We start from the raw sequence: 26,789 nt of genomic DNA, 5'->3' as shown, positions 1-26,789 counted from the left end.
ACCCGATAATACCCGATTCGTTATCGTGTTGACTCAAACACCTGTTAATTTTGGGTCGTGTCGTGTCGGGTTATCGGGTCGTGTCAGTAATTGCCAGGCCTAATTGGAGGGCAACAAAGAGTACCACTGAGATGCTAGACCAACCAACGAGTTCCCAAACAATCTTAACTTATAATTAGGATTATCTTTGAAAGCCACGTAATGATTAAAGAACTTGAAGATATTATCTCTAAAGGACACACTGCCATCTTTTCCACTAAAAGTGGGAAACGCGAACATCTTGAAGTTGAGTGGAAAAAGATTCTGCTCATCGATATTTTGGGGGTATGGCTTCTGGTAAGTGATCCTAAACAGCGGGGCGAGCCTGAGGTTGAGCATTGTAAACTATCATTCTTCTTAACTTGGCTAACTTATATCTGAGTTGTTAGTTAGTTGTATTATTAAGTGGGGTGTAAGGAGATTCCCACTTCAGGCTATGATCATTGCCCAAGCAAGTTTCCTTTTTTGGTTCGGGCTTCCTCCATCTAGGCCCTCCTCCCTTATTAGCCAATGGTGGTGGCCTATAAGGATGAGGTTTGTCCACAGTTGTGAATTCTCCTTTCCTATTGGACTCTCTGATTACATAGGGCATCCCATACTTCTTTCTGTCTTTCTCGTTCTGCCCCTACTATCTAGTGAAAATAATAAGGGGTCAGGCAACTCTGCTTCTAGGATTTCCTCCACTACTGGTTCACTAACTCCAAATCCCTCATTGTTTTTTCCTTTATCTTTCTTTTCCTCTAGTAAAGAAAATATGGGGATAACTGGTTCTCTTTCAGGGTTTTCTTTTCTCACCATTTCCATGAAATGACCATTATTTGGAGTAAAGTACTCCAGATCTAATCTTCTTTGCAGACTCCCTGTTAAAGAACAAAGTCTACTCATTTCTCCTCCGTTTTCCAGAGTGATATTTTCCATAGTTTTCAATACTTGCATCATGGTGGCTTGCAAGTCTTCATTGGTCACCTTCCCCCCCTGACTTCTCAGGTGAAGTCGAGCTCTCTAAAATAGCTAGCCCTCATAGGGAAGGGAAATCTTTTGGATGAGCTGTCATGCTTGATCTTGGTAGACACCGGGGTAGCTCGTATTCTGTGTTCCACCTGAAGGTTTTCTCCTTCTTCCTTCTTCTTGGCATACAAGACTAGTATTCAAATCCCACCAGGCGTGCCAAAACTATGTTCGGGCAAAGATTTATGTGGAGAAGGATCCTCGGACCTCAGCACAGCTCCCTAAGAGATTGGCACTTTGGATGTGTAGTCGGGCTCTTACTTGTTTATGTGCTACAAGAAGAGAACAAAGTTAGTTTAGAAAGGTTCCTTTGTGGGGCCTTAGGTGTAGGCCTTAAGGCTCGTAATCAAAACTAATTAAGTGCTAGGCGTGCCACTGCTATCACAGTATAACAGATGTAGAACAAGTGTGTTTTAAGTAGATTACTTGCACCCCAAGTTACTTCAAACTTCTTGTTATCAAATGATTATCGTAGATGGGTTAACTTCATATTAAGTTCTTTTTCTTGCCTTGTAAATAAGGACTTTTAGTTCATAGTCTTGTATGCTCGAAATGAAGGGAGTCCAGATCCCCTTAAGTTACTTGTTTGGTTCCAGAGTATATCTAATGAAAGCATATTCATTTAAGTGAACCAGATCCAGATGCAAATAGACTTCTTAAAATAGAAAAACAGGTGGAAATAACTTGAATACATACTGGAGAATGCATTAAGCAATAGATCTACAAATTTAGAAAACAAACAAAGAGTTTCGGGCAAGATTTCACCTTGTCTGGCAAGGTTGAACTTCTTACAATCATTTCTCTTTGAGTTTACAAGAGTTGTATGCTTAAAAAGGGATGGATGGTAAACAAGTTTACATAAGGGAATCGATACTATGCCACTAAGGGAGGTAGCAAAGCTTTTAGACTAGACAAAAGATGTCTTTTGTAGGGAACTATCCTTAAAATGACTAAATCTGGGCTGTGTTCAGCTTTTGGACGCAAATTTGGCTTGAGAACAAAGTTTGTATGTTTGTTTGTTTGATTGGTTGATTGGTTGAGTGTCTTTGTCTCTGGGGCCTCTTCTTCCTTTTATAGGAAAACTAGCCCGACTGCTGTAACTTTTGCTCTTGCCCGAAAACATTTGGAAGGTAGCGAGTCATCAGCTTTCTTACTTGTAATGCCACTGGAAATGTTCTTTGCTGTTAGTAGGTTAATCTTCATCACTTGTCACTTTACTTATAGACACGTGGTTTATGACTCATGGCTGAGAAAGCCTCAATTTGCTTCTGGGTATAATGATGGGCTTCGAGCAATTCCCCTTTCAATTGGCATCCTTGGGCCTTCTTTCACTTAAACCCAATGTTCAAATACTAACCCAAACAATTTTTTTTCACATATCTAAGCTGCTAATTACATGAAAGCAGCAAAATCACAACACGTAGCAGAATATACCAATAATCATCATTAAAACATCCTGAGCAGAATACATGCGAAATAAGATTTACACGCATTATCCTTGCGAAATAAGATTTACACGCATTATCCTTATTTGGTTACCTCCGATGAACAAATTTAGTTTTGCTCTTAGTGCCATTGTTCTTCAATCTACACCTCTTGCCCTCTGCTTCACATTCTATACAATTTGGTTTAGACTATTTGAAATGAAGAGTTTAAATTCATTTCCCACCCAATCACCAATGGAACTGATAAAACATCACACATCTTTGTACAGGACTACAGGGCCAGGAAGCTTTGAAATAATTGAAAGAACGAAGAGGCGCCATAAATTCTGTCGCCAGGGCCACCGATGCACTTATTACTGTCGTTTTGCTTTTGTAGAAGACTGATGGGACACATTAAAGCTGAATAGTGATTTGCAGTGCTTGAAAAGCCTTTATATGGAAGTAACCAGGAATAATAATGTTGTACATACCACTTGGAATTTTCATGATCTTTCTCATCAATTGTGAGATTGTTTTTACTCAATTCCATTCAGTCTGTTGAGAGTGTCATTTTTCGCTCATATCCTGTTTGTGCTGCCTACTGTGGTTCATAAAGTTCCACATTTATGCATGACGAAGCTTGTTTATGTTAAGTTGTGGTAAATGAAAATTATTGAACTTTACAGATGAATTGCACGTCTCATCTGTGTTGATTAAGACCACCCCCTGTTTTTCGTGGGATTGAACTGCTAACAGTACCTTTCAAATTTCCTATGTTTGTTCAGTTCCTTTAACTTTAAGATTTTGTTTTTTGTAAATGCTACTCTTATCATATTTTTCATACCATATTTGTATCACTTTTTTAATAGAGATGAGACACATATGTTGATGTGCCCTGCTTCTATAAAGAGATGATACAATGGTATGAAAAATGTGATAAGTGCAACATTACTTTTTATTTATTTTTTAGTATTATAAAGACCACATATTTATACTACATTGATGTACCATATAATATGGAAAGTGATACATACAATCAACATCTAATGAGATAACTTAGTACAAAACGTGGCATGCATGCAGTCATATCACAATACGGCACACCAATGTAATAAAAATAAAACATGTGATCTATCTAGTATTTTGCTTATTTTTTATTTACATTTGTTAATAGAAACAATAATTTTGTTGAACCTTAAGAAGGTTACACTCAACATCATGTGGGTGAACACATTGAACGATGGGGAGGCACCTCGTATCTAACTACGTAACTACCAAATATGAGTAAATTCAAGTTCCTGCGCATGGGAAGCCCATACTTTGCTTGCACATGAGCTAATTAATTTTAGGGAAAATTAGGTTCACATCCTTCTTTTTGTTACTCCATTGATTAAAATTCTATTCATTTTCAATTTTTGATCAAGGTCCTTGGTATTAATAACATCATTAATTATTTGAATAATAAAATATTTTTATTTTTAAATATATTCCTTTAGTGTTAAAAATGTTACAATTAGTATATTTATATTTATGGCTAAATTTTTTATCATATATTTTTATTTTTAGTTTGTACCAATTTTTAATTTGCAAATATTTTTTTAATTTGTACCAATTTTCTTTTCATTTTTAATTTGTACCCATATATTAGTTTCTTTTTGTGCCCATATTTTTTAAAGTTTTATTTGTGTTTGTACCCATGTGTATACCATCACGTGACATTGTATATTTAATCAATGATAGAAAAATTACATATGGTATATTTATGTTTTATGCCTAAACTTTGTACCATATATTTATATTTTTAGTTTGTACCCACTTTTAATTTGCAACATTTTTTTTTAAATTTGTAGTATTTTCTTTTTAGTTATATTTTGTACCCATTTATTAATTTCTTTTAGCACCTATATTTTTAAAAATTCATTTGTACTCATAATTTTTAATCTTTTATTTGTACCCTAATTTATTTATGATGTACCCATTCTTCTTTATTAATGTACCACTTTGTTATATGTGAAATGTACCAATTTTTTTGTAAAATGTACCAATTTTTTTAACACTATGGATACATTCTTTTGCCATTTATTATTTCTTATTTTTACATAGTTTTTATCCATTTATTCAATTAAAATGTTTGAATTTTTTTTATTATAACCGTTTCTAATAGTATTATAATGAAGGATTTTAAATTTATAGGATTATAAATCTCATAAAATATCAAACAATTAATTGCAAAACTATAAGAATATAAATATTAATAGTAATATAATGAGGTGTACAAAGTTAAGGGACCTTGATCAAACTTTGAATACTATTAAGGTTTTAATCAAAGAATGTTAAGGATTAGGGACCGCAATCAAATTATCCCTTAATTTTATTGTATTTTAGAAAACCTGGATGGGATGAAGGATGTTTTATGGATAACAAAATAATAATAATAATAATAATAAGTTTCACCTAGTCATAGGGGACATAAACCTTATCCCTCATTATACCAAGAAAATGAGAAAAACAACATGAATATATAAGAAGGGGGACATAGACCTTAACCCTCTAGAAACGAAAACAAAAAAGATACAAGGAAAAGAAGGGGGGACATGAAACCTAAACCCTCTAAAGCGAAACCTAAAAAGTAAAAAACTTGCAAAACAAGTCAAATGACACCACAAGGTTAGGAGAAAACAAGAAATGGAGACATTTGCAAAACAAGTCAAATGACACCACAAGGTTAGGAAAAAACAAGAAATGAAGACATACCTGCATGGTGAGATGCACATTAGTTTGAGAAGCGGAAGCCAAGCAAGCGAATATAGTCTGAAAACAAAGCAGCACAAGCCACTGGTGGAGGGAAGTCATGCCACCAAAGTTGGAGAAGACAAGCCCATGTTAGCAAATTTATCCGCAACAACATTTCCTTCATGATATATGTGAAAGGCATAGAATTTCATATTCCAAATGCGATCCAGACAAGTAGGCCATTGTGTATGAAGAGGCCAAGCAGGATCAAAATTGGTTGATTGGAGAGCAGCAATAACACTAGAATAATCACTTTCCAACCAAGGCAATGTTAACCCAGCAAATATACAAACTCAACACTAATAATAATTGCTAATAATTCTGCAAAAAATTAAAATAAAAAAAAAAGTTGCGATGCCCAATCCATTGGTAGAAATCATCAAGAAACTAACCATGGAAATCCTTGAAAACTCCTCCACACATAGTAGGACCAGGATTTCTTTTAGACAAATCATATGTATTAAGTTTAATCCAAGGAAATCAAGGAGGAGACCTAAAAGCAGAAGAACAGTAGGTGCCTTGTTAGGGATAGGTCGAATCCCAAGAGAAGAAATGATACAAGTGTCCAAACCTTGAGAGTAACAAAGAATAAATTTCCTAATATGAATGACCCTGGAATTGATAGACATGCAAAGACGATGAAAGGAGATTGATCGACCCTAAAAAATAAACTTATTTCAAGCTTTCCAAATAGTTGAAATAGAAGAAAGACCTGCAAAAATCCAAAGATTATGCAACTAATGAGAAAGGGTTTAACATAGATATCCTAAACGCATTTGAAGAATCTGAAAGAGGCAAAGAAGTACCAAATTGACATGCTAACCACCTCCAAAGTTGCCTAGATATCCGACACCCAAAGAAAAGATTAGCAGCAGATTCCTCAGATAAGATGAACCAAAAGAAAAGGAAAAGTTCCTAGTAGGTGGTGGTTTCCAAATTAATTTGTCATCCTCTATATTTAAGGCTAAGGTATACGTAAAATTTGTTCAACCACATATGAGAATAAATTTGTAAAATAATATGGCAAGACCAACTTTGAGATTCAATAGCATCTAAAACTTGAGGATGAACCATAGGTGAAATGACTGGAGATGATGAAGAGTTAATAATTGGGTCATCTAACCATTTGTCGAACCAAAGGGAACCTAACCTTTGATCACCAATAATCCAACGACTATTATTATTATGAATAGGTAAGGCACGCTTTAAACCATGCCGCACAGAAGACCATAAGTAGATATTTTGTTTTTTTTAAGGCGCAAGAAGAAAACGCTGAAGAGCAAAAAAGCCCCACAAAGAACGGGATTGTAAAGCATCCCAGCCGAATCTAAGTAAAGTCATCAAGTTTGAAGAAGCTAAATCCCGAAGACCAAGCCCACCATCCTGATTAGGTCACCATACTTCAGTCAACACTTACCAACTATAAAGAAGCCAGGTCTTCTTACCAAAGAAAATTCCTTGCACAAGCAGTAAGATTAGTTAAAAGGCACGCTGACAATTGATAAACTGAGAAACTATAAAGAAACAAGCTTTGATAAACAGACTGCACCAACTGAAATTGTCCAGCCATTGAGAGAAGTTTATATTTCCAACCTGATAGGTGAGCTTTAGCCTTATCTACCAAAACTTGAAAATGAATTCTCCTTGGCTTACCACGAAAAATGGGTACCGCAAGATAAGTAAAAAGAACAGTACCCTAACGAAAGCTAAGATATCTCTAAACCTGTGCTCTAAAATGGGCAGAGGTGGAGCCGAGATAAAAAAAGTACTCTTAGTTGCATTAATAAGTTGTCCCAAAGCACAACCATATTTATCCAACAAATTTCGAAGAGCACGAAGAGATCGAACACTTCCATGACCAAAAATAGAAAGATCATCAGCAGATAACACATGGGTAGGAAGGCAGCAACCCCACGAAGCTGAAATAGCAGTAATCTGACTAGTAGAAAAAAGCAAAGATAAATCCCTACTCATAACTTCCTCTACTAGACAGAAAAGAAGTGGAGAAAGAAGGTCTCCCTGACGTACACCCTGAGAGCAAGAGAAAAATCCTCTTGGTGTGCCATTTACCAAAATTGAAAGTCGAGCCGACCATACTAAAACTAAAACATGCATCGAGTCCACAAATATTCGAGAAAAGCCAAAGCTAGAAAGCACATGAAGAAGAAAACTTCAATTCAAAGTATCAAAAACTTCAACAATATCAACTTTTATGCTCACGTTACCACCACAAGCATTTTTGTCCATAAAATTGAACCCTTCTGAAACTAGACCAATGCAATCAGAAATTCGTCTACCTTTCAAAATCACATTTGTTGAGGAGAAATGATGCATGAGCTACTTAATGGATTGGAATGAATTGTGGGTTTGTGGGTTCCTCTAGGTCTTTCTAATATTGTTTACTAATTGTTGCAGCATATCAAGTGACTTTGCATAAAAACTTTCATGACACAGTTATAACACTATTGTGTTGTTAATTGTCAATCATGGAATGTAATGTGTAAGTTCTTTTTACATAACGTTTGTGTGATTGGCACAAGAAACCACACATGCCATAGAAGTTGGTCTTGAAGGAAATTTTTGATAAACTAAGTTCATTTGAGCAACACACATATATGTAATTGACAATTAAAGGCTCTAGCATGCTTATATGCACTCAAAAACAAAACTTAACTCATGAAATTAAAAGTCTAGTAATTGTTAGTCAAAGACTCAACTCAAATTCAAAACAAAGAGAGGTGACTTTATACTTATGTAGATCCTCTTTGTAGAAGCAAAGAATAATCACCTAAAATGATGTCCTCATTCCTTTGCTCATAGCTTCTTGTATCCATGAATATGGATAAACTCCTCTTGCTTCCTGACTCCTTAGATCCATGTTTTGGATGGTTAAAAGGATTCTCCAACGCCACCAAATTAGGAGGCTTCTATTTTTCAACACCAAACATGAATAAGGAAGAAAATGAGTGCCCATCCTGTAAGAATATGATCATGATTATAATTCCTAAGGCCTGCTATTTGTTTCAGATCCGTATAGAAAAGTCCCAATGTAAGAAGGTATACTTAATCCTTATTTGTGAAGGATTGAATGAAAGTATGAAAACTGGTTTTAACACTTTGTATACAATAAGGTAAACTTATTCAGTGTTGAATAAGGATTCTAATAGGAGAATTACATGGATTGATTGTGTATAAATAGTAGCCTCCGCTCTCACAAAACATACGCTCATTATTGAACTAAGGCCTATTGTTAGTTTGAGTATTATTGGTTTTGACAGAGAGGAGAAGGTCTCCTACTTGTTTGATCATGGCTTCATCTATTACTGTTGCAGGTTGGTTTATATTTCATACTTGTAGTATATTAATTGTTTTGGTTATTCGTGGTATATTTAACTTGACTAAGATCTCTAGGAGGCTTTATTGGTTCTTACATGTGGTATCAGAGCCTAAGTTTTAGTTAAAAAACTTGAATAATAAAATAAAAGGGGCTCCTAAAGGTTTTGAACCCAGGAGCTGTCTTTATATAAAAAAAAAAAAAACAAAGTTAATGTTTGTTTGGTAAAATTAAGTTGCCGTCGTTTCGAATTGGGGGTTCAGAAAAACTGGGTTTTCTGATCGAATTGGGGTTCATAAAGAGCAGTCAATCTAGATTACAAATAATTCATTACTTCTGCTGCACTATTTCGTTTTCAATTTGGATCCTTACTGGTATGTGTTTCGGTTTCTTTTTTCGTCTTATTCAATCTTTGTTGATTCATAAGAAAGTTATAATTTTTCGTTTACTACACTTCTCTATGATTTTGAATCTGAGTGCCTTATTCTAATTAATACTATATGAGATTCAAAAGCAATACAAACTCAACAGACTTGTATGAATTGGATTTAAAATGCATATATGTTAATTATGATCCCCGTGTTATCGTGTGATTCTTTATTTTTATTGCCAGAAGTTGAGATCTTAATTATCTATTTTTAATTAAGATGACTAAAATTATTGCATCCAGACATCTCCAATAATTGATTGGTTTTGCTTGATGGGTCAAAAAAAAAAAAAAAAACTCAACAGTTCAATGTCAAAAATGTATGCATGTTATATACTGCATATTTTGTTATTTGAAGATTGTGTTATCTGTAAATCAAATGGAATTATGTGTGATAATTATTGAACTATCAATTGATACATAATCCGAAAGAAAAAAAAAGGGACAGTTTTTGAATTGTTTGATATATGTGTATCCTTTATCATTGGGACTACATATATAGTCAAATTGGTTCAAATTTTGTTTTGTAAAGTTTAACTAGTAGTAGAGAAATCAGGAACCTATTGGCTCATGTTTACTGATTTCATTATGATCTGCTGCAGTTTCACTGTAAACCTTGAATTTGGCAAGTGTTCCGATTCTCACTGGTGGAAGTAATTTCAAGAAGTGGAGACGCGAGATCAAGTTGCTACTGACACTCAATGAATTTGACATTGTAATTGACAATCCACAACCCCCATTATTGACTGACAAAAGTTCCAAGGCTGAGAAAGCAGAGCACGAGAGGTGGTGGTGATCAAATAAATTGACATTGTCCATTTTGGAGGCTGGCATGACTGATCATGTTAGAAGAGGTATCAAACAACATGACCTTGTTGTTGATTACTTCAAGGCTGTTGAAGAGAAGTTTCAGGAACCTCAGAAGGCTGAAATTGGACACTATATGTCACTCTTGACAACTTACAAGTGTGAGGGCAATGGCTCAATTAGGGATCATATTCTGAAACTCTCAGATGCTACCAAGAAACTCAACTCAATGGATGTACATATTTCAGAGACTCAACTGGTTTTTATGGTGCTTCAAGCACTCCCTGCTAAATATTGTCAACTGAAAGTCTCATATAACACTCAAGGGAATCTTTGGACACTTGATGAGCTCATTGCTCAATGTGTCTAAGAAGAGAAAAGACTAAAGCAAGACAAGGGCAAGGAAATTGAAGCAGTAAACCTTGTACATGCATCCAAAGGAAAGAGCAAGAAGGGTGGCAGATTTAATCCAAGTAAGAACTCTAAGTCTTATGATAATGTCTCTAAATCTAGTATGCCTGCTAAATATGCTGAATCCTCTAAGAAATATGACAATCTTAAAGTTAAAATTAAAGATATAACTAAGCTTAAATGTGTCTTTTGCAAAACCAAAGGTCATATTAGAAAAGATTGCAAAGCTTTTAAGGATTGGCTGAGGAGTAAGGGTAATACTGATGTCTATGCCTGTGAGGAGTCTAACTTGGTTGAAATTCCTGCTAAATCTTGGTGGTTTGATGCTGGTGCATCAATTCATGTCACAAATACATTGCATGGTTTTGAAAAACAAAAACAAACAAATAAAATGAATTATAGTGTTTTTGTTGGGGAAGGGACTAAGGTTGCTGTAGAAGCTATAGGGAAAGTGAAACTAAAATTATCTTCTAGTTTTATACTTGAACTAAATGATGTACTTTTTGTGCCTACAATGAGAAGGAACCTAGTTTCTGCATCAAAACTAACTAAACAGAATTCGGTTTTTGTTGGGGATGATGAGGGCATAAAGTTTTTTCAAAAGAATAATTTAGACCCAGTTTTGGGAAAAGCTTATTTACGTGAAAACCTTTGGCAATTGGATTGTTCTCTTGAAAAGGATTATGTGCATGTTTTAAATGTAAACACCAAAAGGATGCATGATTTTGAAAATTCTTACATTTTGTGGCACAAACGGTTGGGACACATTTCGAAAGAGAGAATCTTACAATTATCTAAATCCAATTTGATTCCCTCATTTGATTTTCGAACCAAAAGTGAATGTGTTGATTGTTTGAAAGGGAAATTGACTAATACTAGAAAATTAGAAGCTAGGAGGAGTCAAAATCTGCTTGAAATCATACACACTGATGTATGTGGTCCTTTTCCAGTTAAAACTATATGTGGAAACAATTATTTTGTGAATTTTATTGATGACTTCTCAAAATTCAGTTTTACTTATCTCATTAGTGAAAAATCAGTCGTCCGTAGTTGCTTCATAATTTTTAAAACTGAGGTTGAGAGACAATTAAATAGAACTATTAAAATTGTTAGATCGGATAGGGGAGGAGAGTATTTTGGTAGGTATACTGAGGCAGGTCAACAGAAAGGACCTTTTGCTCTTTATCTGGAGAAACATGGCATTGTGGCACAATATACGACACCTGGAACGCCACAACAGAATGGAGTCTCAGAAAGGAGGAACGAAACTTTGATTGGGATGGTGAGAAGCATGGTGTCTAAAGCTAAACTTCCAGCATTCTTATGGGGAGAAGCACTCAAAACAGCAATTTATATACTCAACAGGGTGCAAACCAAAGCTGTTTCACGAATCCCTTTTGAAATTTGGACTGGAAGAAAACCAAATTTTGATTACTTTCATGTTTGGGGCTGCAAGGCTGAAGCAAGGTTCTATAATCCACATGAGAAGAAATTAGATGCAAGAACTCAGTCTTGTTATTTTGTTGGCTACTGTGAAAAGTCCAAAGGGTTCAAGTTTTATGATCCACAAGCTCATTCAAGAATTCAAGAGTTACACAATGCTGTTTTTCTAGAAGACCAAGATGTGGCAGATCTAAATCAAGAATAATTTAATTTTGAGGAACAAATCTCTGATGAATATGTCTCTCCTGCAGAAAATTACAAGATTCTTCCCATATTCCCTCAAAAGATTAGTCCAAATGAAGAAGAAGATCATCAAATGGTAGATTGTGGACTTGAAACAGAAACTACATTTGAACAGACTCGGCTGGAAGATCATGTTGTGCAAACACAACATCAAGTTGACAGTTCAGAACCACCTCGAGCTGAACCAGAATTAAGAAAATCGACAAGAACAAAAAAGTCAGCCATATCAAATGATTATGTCTATTTGCAAGAATCTGAGTATGACATAGGTGATATTGATGATCTCATCACCTACAATCAAGCTATAGAGAGCTCATAATCAATCTTATGGATCAATGCAATGAATGAGGAATTGGAATCGATGAGCAAAAACAAAGTCTGGACATTGGTAGAATCTAATTCCAAAATCAAGCCTATAGGTTGTAAGTGGGTTTATAAAACCAAAAGAGACTCTCAAGGTAGAATTGAAAGATACAAAGCTCGATTAGTTGTAAAAGGGTTCACTCAAAGAGAAGGTATTGACTACAACGATACTTTTTCACCTGTTTCATCAAAAGATTCCTTGGGGGTCATAATGGCTTTGATTGCACATTTCGATTTGGAGCTGCATCAGATGGATGTCAAGATGACCTTCCTTAATGGAGAGCTACAAGAAGATATTTATATGAGGCAGCCAATTGGATTTGCTGAAAGGGGGAAGGAAGATATGGTTTGTAAATTAAATAAGTCAATTTATGGTCTCAAACAAGCTTCAAGGCAATGGTATCTCAAATTTGATCAAGTAGTTACAGCTCATGGTTTCACTGAAAATAAGTTAGACGATTGCATGTATATCAAGTTCAGTGGACCAAATTTCATTATAATGATGCTATATGTCTATGACATACTACTGGCTAGTTCTAGTTCTCAATTACTGCAGAACACTAAGTCCATGCTTAGTGTTAATTTTGAAATGAAGGACCTTGGTGAAGCACACTATGTTCTTGGGATAGAGATAGTGAGAGACAGAAGGCGAAGACTTTTGGGTTTATCTCAAAAGGGCTATATTGATAGAGTGCTAACTCAGTTCAACATGGAGTATTGCAAAGGAGGCCACGTTCCTGTTAATAAAGGTGATATATTCACCAGAGCACAATGTCCCAAGAGTGAAATTGAAGAGGAAAAAATGAGAGACAAACCTTATGCCTCTTTGGTGGGTAGTTTGATGTATGCAAATGTTTGTACGAGACCTGATATTGCCTTCATTGTTGGCATCTTGGATAGGTTTCAATCAAATCCAGGTGAAGCTCATTGGACTATGGCGAAGAAGGTATTGAGATATTTGCAACGGACCAAGTTGTTCATGCTCATATATAGCAGAAATCCACATCTAGAAGTCAGTGGATATACTGATTCAGATCTAGCTGGAGACTTAGATGAAAGAAAATCCACTGGAGGTTATGTCTTTATGCTTGGAGGTGGAGCTATTTCATGGAAAAGTTCTAAGCAGTCTATCATAACAACATCGACCATGGAAGCAGAATTTGTAGCCTGTTTTGAAGGCAGCAAGCAAGCTAATTGGCTCAAGAATTTCATAAGTGAGTTGAAGTTAATGGATTCAATTAAAAGCCAATGAAGATGTTTTGTGACAACACTTCAGCTGTGTTTTTCTCTAAAAACAATAAGAGGAATTCTGCTAGTGGACTGATGGATGTAAAATTCCTGAAAGTTCGGGAGATGGTAAAGAAAGGAACTATAGAAGTGCAACATCTTAATACAAATCTCATGGTTGCAAATCCTTTGACTAAAGCTTTACCAATTGGAGTCTTCAAAGCTCATGTTACTCGAATGGGAGTGCTGGAATCTTTTGATCAGTGGGAGTAGTTGCTGGTACAGAAGTATTGAAGGTGATGACATCTTTGTAGGTTTATTAGTTAGTTTTGTTTCAATTATTTTGTTTCAACTAGTTTTATGTTTTAGCTAGTTTTGAATAATCGAATGTTTTCATTTGGGTTCAATTTTTCCAGATTATATGTGATTAATTGTTCTAGAAGACAAAATTTTGTTTTATGGTTCTTACAATGCTTTAAAGTCAGTTTTTGATTTGATAAAGCAGTTGGCTGAATTATAAAGTGTTGTTCATAGTATTACTTATGATCTTTCAAGATTTTGGTTTAAGTAATTACTTGGATTACGAATCATGTTATTCAAGTGGTTTGAATATTGAGATGATTACAATTTGGTATCATGTGTTGATATTAAATGTTTTGGCTTCAAAAGTGGGAGCAAACTTGTTTTGAGTTTGTCTTTAATCAGTTGGTTCACAATGTTACAAAGGTGCAGATTAAGTATTTGTGATTTTGAAATTAGCTCTGTATTGTATCAAGAGTGTGAATTTCTGGATTCAATACTTTGAAATGCATTGATAGATTGTTTGTGATGAACTAATTTTTCATTGACATTTAGTGATCACTTCTATAATGATCTGAATTGTTGTGCGATGGTTTTGGGTCATGATCAAGTGGGAGAATGTAAGAATATGATCATGATTATAATTCCTAAGGCCTGCTATTTGTTTCAGATCCGTATAGAAAAGTCCCAATGTAAAAAGGTATACTTAATCCTTATTTGTGAAGGATTGAATGAAAGTATAAAAACTGGTTTTAACACTTTGTATACAATAAGGTAAACTTATTCAGTGTTGAATAAGGATTCTAATAAGAGAATTACATAGATTGATTGTGTATAAATAGTAGCCTCTGCTTTTACAAAACATACACTCATTATTAAACTAAGACCTATTGTTAGTTTGACTATTATTGGTTTTGACAGAGAGGAGAAGGTCTACTACTTGTTTGATCATGGCTTCATCTATTACTGCTGCAAGTTGGTTTATATTTCATACTTGTGGTATATTAATTGTTTTGATTATTCGTGGTTTATTTAACTTGACTTGGATCTCTAGGAGGCTTTATTGGTTCTTATACATCCCACTCATAAATTTGATACCCGTGCAAAACGTTGCATATTTGTTGACTATCCTCTTGGTCAAAAAGTCTATGCGCTTTATAGTTTGGTCAAAAAAGCCACCCTAGTGGATCAACCACAGCAGCCCACACGGTTTGCTGCTTCCCTTGCCCTCACGTCACCCTCACGCCCGACTCTACCTTCCACGCAATCTCTTGCGTCCCCAACCCCATTCTCTCTGCATGCCACAACCCACTTCCACCAGCCCGCCAATTCCTTCCGCGTCACCTCTACATCCCCACCCATATTGTGTTGATTACCCGTTAGCCATTAAGTTTCTTCCATCCTCAAAGTACTACATTTTGTTTTATGTGATTTATCCTTGTGACAGAGCACAATAATGTCTATACATTCTTGTATGGATTCGATCTCTACCAATTTCTCTACTCCTAACAACTAACAATTTAATCTCCTCATTTTATAATTTTCAAATCAAACAAAAACGATTCATATTGTTTCTTTTAATTAAAATTCCAAATAATATTTAGTCGAATAATAAGCTTCGGTTACTAATCAATCCACTTTGTTTGGCAAGTTTTCGTATCCCAAACTCAACGCGAAGAGAAAAACTTGGGAGGGGATGACATGCTTTATGGCAAGATAAGTCTACATGAAATATATATTCTAATTAAAAGTTTAAAACATACAAAAATGCTAACCAGTTGAAGCTCACAACAAATGATAGTGCTCTAATTATTGTCACGGCTTATAGCTTAAATACTATAAATAAGAGCCGAAATCAAGCTCTTGGTGTGTAGAAACGAGTTAGAATTTGGTAAGTCCAGTGCTCGATTTCCTTCTAGGCTTCTACTGTAACAAAATATAAATTTAAAAAATGATAAACAATAATTGGCATCTAATGCTTAAACAAGGAGAGGAAACAAACTTCTTTTGTTTGGTACCAAAACGAAATGGTTATCAAAATATCCCTTAGGTTTGAATCATTACACATTCAATGCGAATGTTACTATACATTTGCGTATACATTTTACTCTAATTCAACAATTGCTTCTAGCTCTAGGCGTCTTACATTTCTAGTTGTAGGACCTGTAGGCATGAAGGGATTAGGCGGCACAGTCAAGCTTTCTCCTCCTCCTTCTAACATTTGAACCGCTGTTTTCATGGAAGGACGATCCGACGGGTGCCATTGGATACACCATAACCCTATAATTGCAAGTTTCTTTGGAATTTTACCATCTTCTTCTTCCCCAATATGGATTCGTAGGTCATCCCCTTCCTCTAGAAGATTATAAATCCACTGTGGATGGTAAATTTCATCTGTATTGTTATCTATGGTTACACCAATATTCTTCCTTCCTCCTACCATCTCAAGCAGCAGCATTCCAAAGCTATAAACATCTGCCTTGTAAGACACATTTCCGAAATTCCTGGAGAACACTTCAGGTGCAATGTAGCCAATGGTCCCCCTCGCTGTAGTCATGGACACCAAGCTTTGATCCTTGGAACATAACTTGGCCAAACCAAAATCAGAAATTTTTGGAGTGAAGTTTTGGTCTAGCAACACGTTATGGGGTTTGATATCGAAATGCAGGATTCGTAGATCACATCCCTGGTGAAGGTATTCAATTCCTTTGGCTATGCCTAGGGCAATATCTTGCAGCTTATCCCAACCAAGAAAGGAATTCTTACTACCTGCGGATGAAATGAAATCCTGCAGGGAACCGTTGGGGAAGAACTCGTAAACAAGAGCTCGTATAAATCCATCAGCACAAAATCCAACCAAGCGAGCCACGTTGACGTGGTGGATATGACCCATCGTTCGCACTTCGTTTATGAACTCTTCCCCATCTCCCTTAGAACTGTTGAGGACTTTGACAGCAATAAAGAATTCAGAAGAGAGCATTCCTTTGAAGACAGTTCCATAGGCTCCTTCGCCCAACTTGTCCTTGAATTGATTTGTAATCCTCTTAATATCTGCATACGAATACCTGCTTGGTTTGAGTGCTTTGTAATCCTCCAAGAATCTTTCAATTCTTAATTGACTCTCTTTTTCCTTCCTATCAGCGCTGTATACCCGAAATGCTGCAATCATCAGTAGAACAAGTAGCAAAGCACCGAGGATTCCACCTGTAACCACTAATTTCCATGTGTTGCCTGTAAAAGAATTGCAAATTAAATCGAGACTGACAATTAATATCCTCGGAAAAATGGATCGGACAACATCCTTCAAATAATAATTACTGCGACATAAATGCAACGATGTTTAAAACTAGCAGTGAATATAATGTTCTCCTTACTTGGTTTCCTCACGTGTTGACATTCAATTTCACTGTTGGTGCCATTGTTGTTCCATCTACACCTCTTTCCCTGTGCTTCACATTCTGTACAATTTGGTTTCGACCATTTGAATTGAAGAATATAGCCATTACCCTTCCAATAGCCAAATGGAACTGATAAAACATCATACATCTTTGAACAAGATTGTAGATTCTGGAAGAAATCTTCTAATTCGTATGTAGAATCAATGGCATAAATTCTGCGGCCAGGGTCACCTAGGCAGGGGTCTTGATACGCATACGTAACTCTTGCAACAGTAGGACAACTGAATAAGGTAACGTTACTGATGCTAAAATTTGACAAGTAGAAGGGAGAGGGTGGCACGTTTGTGATTTCGACGGGCTTTAGCAGCAGGCAGTTGCTTGGGGGATGCACTTGGATTTCCTGACGCTTGTAATCTATCTGTTTGATAAATAATTTTACTAATATTTGCTGCTCATATCTCCCATTGCATTCAAGCCCAGGATTTCCACAATGATGTGTGCGGCTGATGCGTAAGGGGAAATGGATAGCCGGGCCTTGATCATCACCACACTCGGATTCCGGGCACACATATTGGCTTGCTCCAACTCGTTTGAAGAAAACCAGCAACAATATGCAAAAGGAAGAGATGAACAATTTCTGCATTTCTGAGCTAATAATAAAAAAAAATAATGCTCGTGGATTTTTCTTTTGTGTAATTAAGCAGAGATATGTACGTACTAATTATACACTGTCCTCCATTAATGAAAGAGAAATAGAGAGAGCATTATGATTACACAATTCTGTCTTTGCCGTTGAATTACTGCAACTTCACGGAAGGCTCCTGTATTGTAATACTACTTGGTATTTGCTACACCTCTCTCTCTGTCTCTCTCTCTCTCTAGAGAGCATTATGATTATACAATTCTGTCTTTCGTTGACTGACTCTGTCAAACACTTGAAGTCCTTCTGCAACTTCACGGAAGGTGCTTTAACCCCTCTCCTGTATTATAATACTACTTGGTGTTTACCACTACACCTCATTCCGTCTCATGGAGAATGATAGTAGTACTAAGGGCTAATTTAGTAATGTTTGAGTCAAATCCCACTAAATGTGGGGTCCTGTTTCCTCGCCAATGATGTAGGGTTCATTAGTTGACTCTGTTGTGTCTATATTATACAATATACTCAGTCAATAACATACGAAATTCATTCAATCTGCCACTTTCATAGCCTTCATTTTCAGCCATTTTAAGAGTCCCTAGGACACCATTGACCGACGTTTCTCTAGAATATTTGATGTGCTTACAGCAATTTCACGGAAGGTGCTTTAACCCCACCTTATTATATAACTACTTGGTGTTTACTTGTACACCTCTCTCTCTCTCTCTCTCTCTCTCTCTCTCTTCCCGACCCCCAAAAAAATGGAAATTAGTGGAAGCAGGTCCTTCACCCTAAGCTTAGCCTTTCTTCTTCTTTGCTTTTGCAGTGAAACTTGTGCCAAGTCATGTACTTCATCCTGCGGCCATATCCACAACATCAGCTATCCTTTTCGACTGGACGATGACCCGAAGCACTGCGGCAACGTTATGTATACTATGTCCTGCGAGAGCAACATTACAGTACTAGACATACCTTCTTCCGGAAAATACTACGTCCAGGCAATCAACTACGATAAGAAGACAATCCGAATTGTAGATTTTGGCCTTCAGAGCAACAATTGCTCTTCCATGCCTCAAAATATTCCGCCCAACACTAATCTATATTGGTCATGGCCTTCAACAACATCTATATATTACTTGATGTGTTCGAATCCATTGAATTCTTCTCTGTACGTGGACACTGCTTCATGCTTGAATAACACAAGTTCTTCGAGCCAACCAAAAACGTATAGCTATGTCAAGGTCGGGGAAATAGAAGTATGGGATTTGGATGCGGGTTGCAGTGCAGAGTGGATGACTTTGGCTCCCGTCGACTACGTTGATTACAGCAACGTCTCTTATAAAGACATACACGATGCGCTCATGTATGGCTTCGAGCTTGGATTTGAGAGGCCTTATGCAATACGCTGCCAAGGCAAATATTGGACCGGGAATTATGTGTCTACATGTTTTCCGCAGACCATTTCAGGTGGGTCAACTCTCGACTAAAGTAATAAACTTGTGTATGTAGTCTGAAAAATAATTGCCTTGTCAAACTATGAACATATAACATACATTCAAGCAAGAATAAAGCCCTGGTTAATTGTTCGGACTCACACACTGACTAAATAACCGGTTCAGATATATTCTAACTTGCAATCCATTATATGGAAGATGAGATTAATGGTATCAACATATGTCGCTAGTGGTATTCCAATCAATTTGTAGGTAGGAGGTCTCATGTTTGACTCATATAAATAGCGAGTTCGATGTCAGATTATTGAGGACCCATTGTGTGATTGAGCTTAAATTCTTGATATGGACTTATGTACCTCACACTTGTTATGCTAATGTGGTCTTGTTCTTTCTTTGTTCCTGTAGGTTTCTTTCAATTTCTGTGGCAGCAAATCAGTAAGCGGTCTTCTTTTAGTTTTATTTATGCAATGTTCACAAGTTTTCAATCGACAGCCTTGATTTTTTAAATTCTGAAGACTGGGTGAGCTATTGCTAATTTTGTGTATTCTTCTTCACATTTTTCACTGCAGGTCATGAAAGGATCTGGTTGCGTAAGAAGTTTCTCCCCAAAAGCTTATTTTATTTCTTTGGCCTCTATCTGTACTTATTAAACCTAGTAAGTGTATGACTTTGCTCACTTTTCTATAATATGTATCTATTGCAGCTGGCAAGTTGAGTTCATTGTTACACAACAACTACATCGGTAAGAGCTTCAGTTAATTAGTCCATACGCTCAAGTATTTTGGTTTTGGGTGTCTTTATTGGCACCCAAATTTTAGTTAAGTTCACCTAACTAAAACATTTTGTCACTTATAAACTTCAAAGTCTGCCCTCATTCTTATGTTCACCCAAAATCAAATTGTTCGAGAGTGTCGATTTCAAGTGTCCAGAAGGGGAAGGAAATGAAATGACTGGCAGACTTCCTGCAAGATGTTATTTCCATTAAGGACCAACGTAGGAGATGGAGGAGGCTGGTGTGGTAATGTAGGCGGTGGTGTGTGTGTGTTTTTTCTCTTTCTTTTGGTGAGTGGTACTTGCTGCTTGGTGGGTTGGGTGAACTCAAAACCGACGGCATATTATGAAGCATAATGACAATTTTTTAGTTGAGTGAAACTTATACTAAAATTTGGGTGTCAATAAAGGCACGCTTTGATCTTTTTTTCACTTTATGCACTTTTCAAACTCATAGTCGATTGATTTTGTTGCAGTACGTGGATGGGTTATAGTCATATGCATCGGTAAGAACTAAGACGAGATTGTATTATTAGCATATATAGATTTCCCATTCCCTCTCTTTAATTACATCAAACAAGTAATTTGGAAAGAAAGGGAACAAAAGTAGTAAGCAGTGGATCTAACATATTAATGTCAATGCATGCAGGGTTACTTTTCCTAGCCAAAATAATTTTTGGAGTTCCAGTTGTGACTGCATTTTTAATCTATAGATGGCGCAGAAGGCATTTGTCTATGTATAGCACAATAGAAGATTTTCTACAATGCGATAACAACTTCATGCCTATAAGGTACTCTTACTCGGACATCAAGAAAATGACTCGCAGGTTCAAGCACAAGTTGGGTGAAGGTGGCTTTGGCACTGTATTTAAAGGAAAGCTCCGCAGTGGCCGTTTTGTAGCAGTTAAAGTCTTGGGCAAGCCCAAAGCTAATGGTCAAGATTTTATTAGCGAAATAGCTACGATCGGAAGGATTCACCATGCTAATGTGGTGCAACTTGTTGGATATTGTGTCGAGGGATCAAAGCGCGCTCTAGTATATGACTTCATGCCTAATGGCTCTCTTGATAAATACATTTATTCCAAAGAAGGAAGTCTTCCCTTGACTATCAAGAACATGTACGAGATTTCTCTTGGAGTGGCTCAAGGGATTGAATATCTACATCAAGGTTGTGAAATGCAAATTCTACATTTCGACATCAAGCCTCATAACATTCTTCTTGATCAGAACTTTAAAGCAAAGGTTTCTGACTTTGGGCTTGCAAAATTGTATCCCATAGATAATAGCATTGTCCCTTTGACGGCAGCACGAGGTACGTTGGGGTATATTGCTCCTGAGTTGTTCTACAAAAATATTGGAGGCGTCTCATACAAGGCAGATGTCTATAGTTTTGGAATGTTGTTGATGGAAATGGCAAGCAGAAGGAAGAATTGGAATGCAAGGGTAGAGCATTCAAGCCAAAACTACTTCCCAGTGTGGGTGTACGATCAGTATATAGTGGGAAATGACTTAGAAATGGACAATGTTACAGAGGAGGAAAAGAAAGTAATAAGAAAGATGGTTATAACCGCCTTGTGGTGTATTCAAATGAAACCAAGTGATCGCCCTTCGATGTCCAAAGTTGTCAAAATGCTTGGAGGAGATGTTGAATGTCTGCAAATGCCTCTCAGGCCTTCTCTATGCCCACAAGAGACGCCTGTGACTGTGGGCAATATTCAAGTCAATAAATCGAACCCAATATGTTCTAATGTGGAGCTAACATGTTCATTGTCAGCTAGGTGATGATCAAATTGTTGAGTAAGTGCAATAATGTATTATTAGTTAAATTATTGCTTTAAAATGATTTAGTGAAGAATTGTCATCTGTAATTGTTTGGGCTTGGATTCATCTAAGAACCACTTGTATTGGTGCGTAAACATATATACATGTTACTCTAATTCAGCAATTGCTTTTAACTATTGGAGCCTTTTACGGATGCTTGCATCGTCAAGTTTTCTCCTCCTAACATCTGAACCACCATTTTCATGGAAGGACGATCCACCGGGTGTCACTGGATGCACCAGAGCCCTAAAATTGCAAGTTGCTTTGGAATCTTACCATCCCCTTCTTCCTCAATATGGATTCGTTGGTCATCTCCTTCCTCTAGAAGATTATAAATCCATTTTGGATAGTAAATTTCATTTGTCGTGTCCTCTATTGTTGAACCAATATTCTTCTTTCCTCCTACCATCTCAAGCAGCAGCATTCCAAAATTATAGACATCTGCCTTGTAAGACACATTTTCTGGAAAACACTACAGGTGCAACGTATCCCATGGTCCCCCTCGTTGTAGTCATTGGCATTGATTTGATCCTTGGAACATAACTTGGACAGACCAAAATCAGAGATTTTTAGCGTGAAGTTTTGGTCGAGCAAAACACTATCAGGTTCGATATCGAAATGGAGGATTCGTAGATCACATCCCTGGTTCATTTGGCGTGGCCAATAGCAATATCTTGCAACTTATCCCAACCAAGGAAATAAACCTTACTATCTACAGATGAAATATAATCTTGGAGTGAACCATTGGGAAATAACGCATAAACCAGAGTTCGTCTAAATCCATCAGCACAAAAACCAACCAAGCGAGCCACACTGACGTGGTGAATATGACCCATTGTTCCCACTTCATTTACAAACTCTTCCCCATCGCCCTTGGAATTGTTAATTACTTTTACAGCAACAAAGCATTCAGAAGAAAGCTTTCCTTTAACCACAGTTTCGTATGCGCTTTGGCTTAACTTGTACTTGAATTGATTTGTAATCCTCTTAGTATCTGCATGGGAATATCTCCTTGGCTTGAGAGCCTTGCAGTCCACCAAATTTTTTTCGATTTTTCAATCAATTCTCTTTTTCCTTTATGTCAGCGCTAGAGGTGTGAAACAAAGCTAAACATCAGTCCTACACAACTCACCTCTGGCCACAAATGTCTTTGTTTTGCCTGTAAAAGACGGTTGCGTAAATTAGACTGTCATTTCTCAAAATTAATTAATATTTTTATCACATATATAAGCCGCTAATTACATGAAAGCAGAAAAATTACAACATGTAGTAGAGTATATCGATCATAATCATTAAAAACATCATGAGCAGAATACATGCGAAATAAGATTTGCACACTTTATCCTTACTTGGTTTTCTCCGGTGAACAAATTCAGTTTTATTCTTGGTGCCATTGTTCTGCAATCTACATCTTTTGCCCTCTACTTCACATTGTATACAATTAGGTTTAGACCATTTGGAATGAAGAGCTTGATATTCATTTCCCACCCAACCACCAAATGGAACTGATAAAACATCATACATATTTGTACAGGACTACAGGGCCGGCAAGCTTAGAAATAATTGAAAGAATGAAGAGACACCATAAATTCCGTCGCCAGGGCCACCGATGCACTTATTACTGTCGTTTCGCTTTTGTAGAAGACTGATGGGACAAATTAAAGCCGAATGGTGATTTGCAGTGCTTGAAAAGCTTTTATTTGGAAGTAACCAGGAATAATAATGGTGTACATAACATTTGTAAGAATAACTCTGCAGAGTATTGATATTCTTCATGGCATCTTGGCTTAAACACTAATGGGATAACTTGGAATTTTCATGATCTTTCTCATCAGTTGTGAGATTGTTTTTACTCAATTCCATTCAGTCTGTTGAGAGAGTGTCATTTTTCACTCATATCATGTTTGTGCTGCCTACTTTGGTTCATAAAGTTCCACATTTATTCACGATAAAGCTTGTATTAGATGTATATTTTTGTAGGACGTGTCGTTATCAATCACATAACACGTGATTTCAGACTTCAAGTCTGCCAACTGACACTTAAGGCGAATCTTACCAATCCTTTCTTCAACATTAGGTGAGGGCAGAGATGGAAGAGATCGAACACGGGCAAGCTCACTTTCGGAGAATCAAATGCCGCGGTCTAATAAAGAATCGTTCTGATTAGTTAGTTTTGCGAAAGATTCTTGTGAAAGGTTTCATTATCTTTATAATTTATGTCAAGTAGACCTTGTCTGTCATTGGCCTTTTTCAGTAGACCACTATCTATGCATGTATTTTCAGCTCGGACTTTCGAATCTTCTGCTTCTCGGGTGGTGGCGAACAATGCAGCTTGTGTTAGCACGCACGAGAAGAAAGGCAAGATTTATTGTTCATCCGTGGGGAGGAGGATCCATATTGTGTTCTAGTAGGAAGCACCCTGCTTCCTTACTCTTTAAAGTAAGCAAGTAAACTACCCTTACGTATAGCTCAGGTTTTATTCCTAACTCATCAAATCAAGTAGACAGACTTCTAATTGGCGTGGCTCTTTCCTGACATCGTCACACCCTAGATCCCGTTGTGTTTGGGGTTTCTGATAAATGATTGAACTTCACAGATGAATTGCTTGTCTCATCTGTGTTGATTAAGATCTCCCCTGTTTTTCGTGGCAATAAACTCCTGATCATTTTCTGTTGTGGTTTGTGTATACTTTAATATTATTCGTTTCTTTTAGGGCCGATTTGAATGAGGTTGATTTTGTTCGGTACCTTGTTTGTTAAGTTCATTTAACTTTAAGATTTGTCACTTAGTAACGGTCTAATAATATTCATCTTCATTTGTAAGTGAAAGATTTTAGGTTCGATTCTGGCCAAGACGAATTTTAATCACATAATTGCTAGCCCATTAGTGTAGATAATATTGTTTTTGTTCTAAAAGGTACCCATACTTGACTTGCATGGGAAGCCCATACTTGACTTGCACATGAGCTACTTTATGAATTGGAATTAATTGTGGTCCGGGGACCATTGCTCTGATACCACCAAAAGTAGTCACGGTGATCCCGAAATATGCTCGAAATTGACACGTGATGGTAGGATAGTAACGGTACAGTATAAAATTCATAAGAGTCAATGAGGCTCATACATACAATATACATCAGAGCTTCATCGTAAATAAAGTACAACAAAGGGTAACAATACCTACTCTCAAGTGTATTGCTCACACAGCTTGTCACATCTCGGCCTGAGCCCCCACCATATCTCAGGCTCAACTCCACTGTAGCACGATATTATCCCCTTTGGGCCCCGACCACGCCCTCACGGTTTTGTTTCTGGGAACTCACACGAGAACTTCCCAGTGGGTCACCCATCTTAAGATTGCTCTCGCGCGAACTTGCTTAACTTCAGAGTTCCGATGGAACCCGAAATCAGTGAGCTCCCAAAAGGCCTCGTGCTAGATAGAGATGGGAATATACATATAAGGCTTACAGGATCCTCACCCATGGGCGATGTGGGATCTTACAATCCACCCCCCTTAGGGGCCCGACATCCTCGTCGGCACACATCCGGCCAGAGATTGGCTTTGATACCAAATTGTCACATCCCGGCCCGAGCCCCACCATATCTAGGGCTCGACTCCACTGTAACACGATAAATTGTAGCATATTTATGCGCATTAGTTAACATGTTTTCTGCATTTACTTAGCTAGTTATTGCTTATAAGAGTGTTTTAAGCTATTTTCGTGTGTTTGTAGATCCTAATAACAAAGTTGTCAAGAAAGTGCATTTTGAAGCAATTTTGGGCTGAAATGGATTGCATGCATATGGAGCAAGTTGGATGGACGTTTTTGGTGTTTTAAAAAGAATTTCAACATATGTAAAAATCTGAATAATGAAGTTGAAGTGTGGAAGTGTGCAGATACATACACTTAAGGAACAATTTGAAAGGAAAAGAAGTGAAAGATGCCATTTGTTGGATTGTTTTACAAGTTGTATTTACATTTCCAGCAACTACAAACATAATTGCAAGTTGAAATGATGCATAGCATGTATGTGAAAGTGTCTAGTAGCTGGTGCATGTGTGAAGAGGTGTAAAGTGGCCCAAAGTTGGTGTTTGCAAGATGAAATGATGCAAAACATGTGTGTGAAATTTGTCTAACAGCTAGTACATGTGGAAGGAGCTGGAACACACGGCAAAGGAGTGCAGAAAATCAAGTTTGAATGCACCATTCCTTGTCCCCTTCACCCATTAGATTTCATGCACTTTTACCTCCACTACATGCACTCATTGATGCACCATCCTTGTCCCCTTCACCCATTAGATTTCATGGTCAATCACATTGAATCATTGCACTCAATTATTGCACCATTCCTTGTCCCCTTTACCCATCAGATATCATGGTCAATTACCCCCCATGCTTTGCATCATCACTTCACTTTCACCTTTGAATCATTTCAGCACCACTTCATGCACTCATTGCTGCAACACCACTCCATTTTACCCCCCATGCTTTGAATCATCACTTCACCCTTGAATCATTGCACACACCACTCCTTGTTCCCCTCCTTGCCGTGCACTCCCTCTATAAAAGGGAGTGTGTGTAGCAGTGATGCGATGAAAGTTAAGCACTCAAATTAAACCCTCTTGTTGTCAAATTGTAGTATAAATGCAAGTAGGGATCGTTCTAAACCGGGGATTATGAAGGCTTGCTAAAACCTCTAAACTGACTAAAAAATATAAAAACAAAATTAAAAACGTTTGAATAGACTCAAGGGACTCAAAACAGATTCTAAAGATTCAAAACAACTTAAAAACACTCAAAACTGCCTAAAAACACAAACTGGGCATATTTGGACTCTAAAACAACTTTGGACGAATTTAGTGTTTTGGCTTGAATCAAAGCACTC

At 36.9% G+C, this 26,789-nt stretch overlaps 2 protein-coding genes and 1 pseudogene across 4 annotated transcripts in view; 1 reads left to right on the top strand and 2 right to left on the bottom strand.

The window, feature by feature from the left end:
- The window catches only part of LOC126612227 (rust resistance kinase Lr10-like), a 145,974-nt gene extending 127,889 nt beyond the window's left edge, over positions 1–18,085 (bottom strand). The window contains exons 1-2 of one of the 3 annotated variants that reach the window (XM_050280629.1): positions 17,194–18,085; positions 15,848–17,050 (exon numbers count right to left, since the gene is read on the bottom strand). In XM_050280629.1, the coding sequence (XP_050136586.1) occupies positions 15,924–17,050; positions 17,194–17,860 (1,794 nt within the window). In that variant the 5' untranslated portion in view covers positions 17,861–18,085 and the 3' untranslated portion in view covers positions 15,848–15,923. Of the gene's footprint in view, positions 1–15,847; positions 17,051–17,193 lie in introns of those variants that run through there. The other 2 variants (XM_050280625.1, XM_050280620.1) reach the window with 2 other exon arrangements.
- Positions 18,086–18,302: 217 nt separating this feature from the next.
- LOC126612209 (rust resistance kinase Lr10-like) lies at positions 18,303–22,037 on the top strand. The gene is made up of 6 exons (XM_050280565.1): positions 18,303–19,324; positions 19,717–19,746; positions 19,881–19,901; positions 20,015–20,053; positions 20,559–20,588; positions 20,732–22,037. Exons 1-6 carry the CDS (start codon positions 18,619–18,621, stop codon positions 21,862–21,864), a joined length of 1,959 nt encoding a protein of 652 aa, XP_050136522.1. The 5' UTR covers positions 18,303–18,618; the 3' UTR covers positions 21,865–22,037.
- On the bottom strand, positions 22,034–22,958 carry LOC126602961 (rust resistance kinase Lr10-like; annotated as a pseudogene).
- Positions 22,959–26,789: the final 3,831 nt, after the last annotated feature.

This window comes from Malus sylvestris, chromosome 2, assembly GCF_916048215.2.
Source record: "Malus sylvestris chromosome 2, drMalSylv7.2, whole genome shotgun sequence".
Taxonomy (NCBI): domain Eukaryota; kingdom Viridiplantae; phylum Streptophyta; class Magnoliopsida; order Rosales; family Rosaceae; genus Malus; species Malus sylvestris.
Note: the sequence above shows the minus strand (reverse complement) of the source record. Positions and strands in the feature narration are given on the sequence as shown.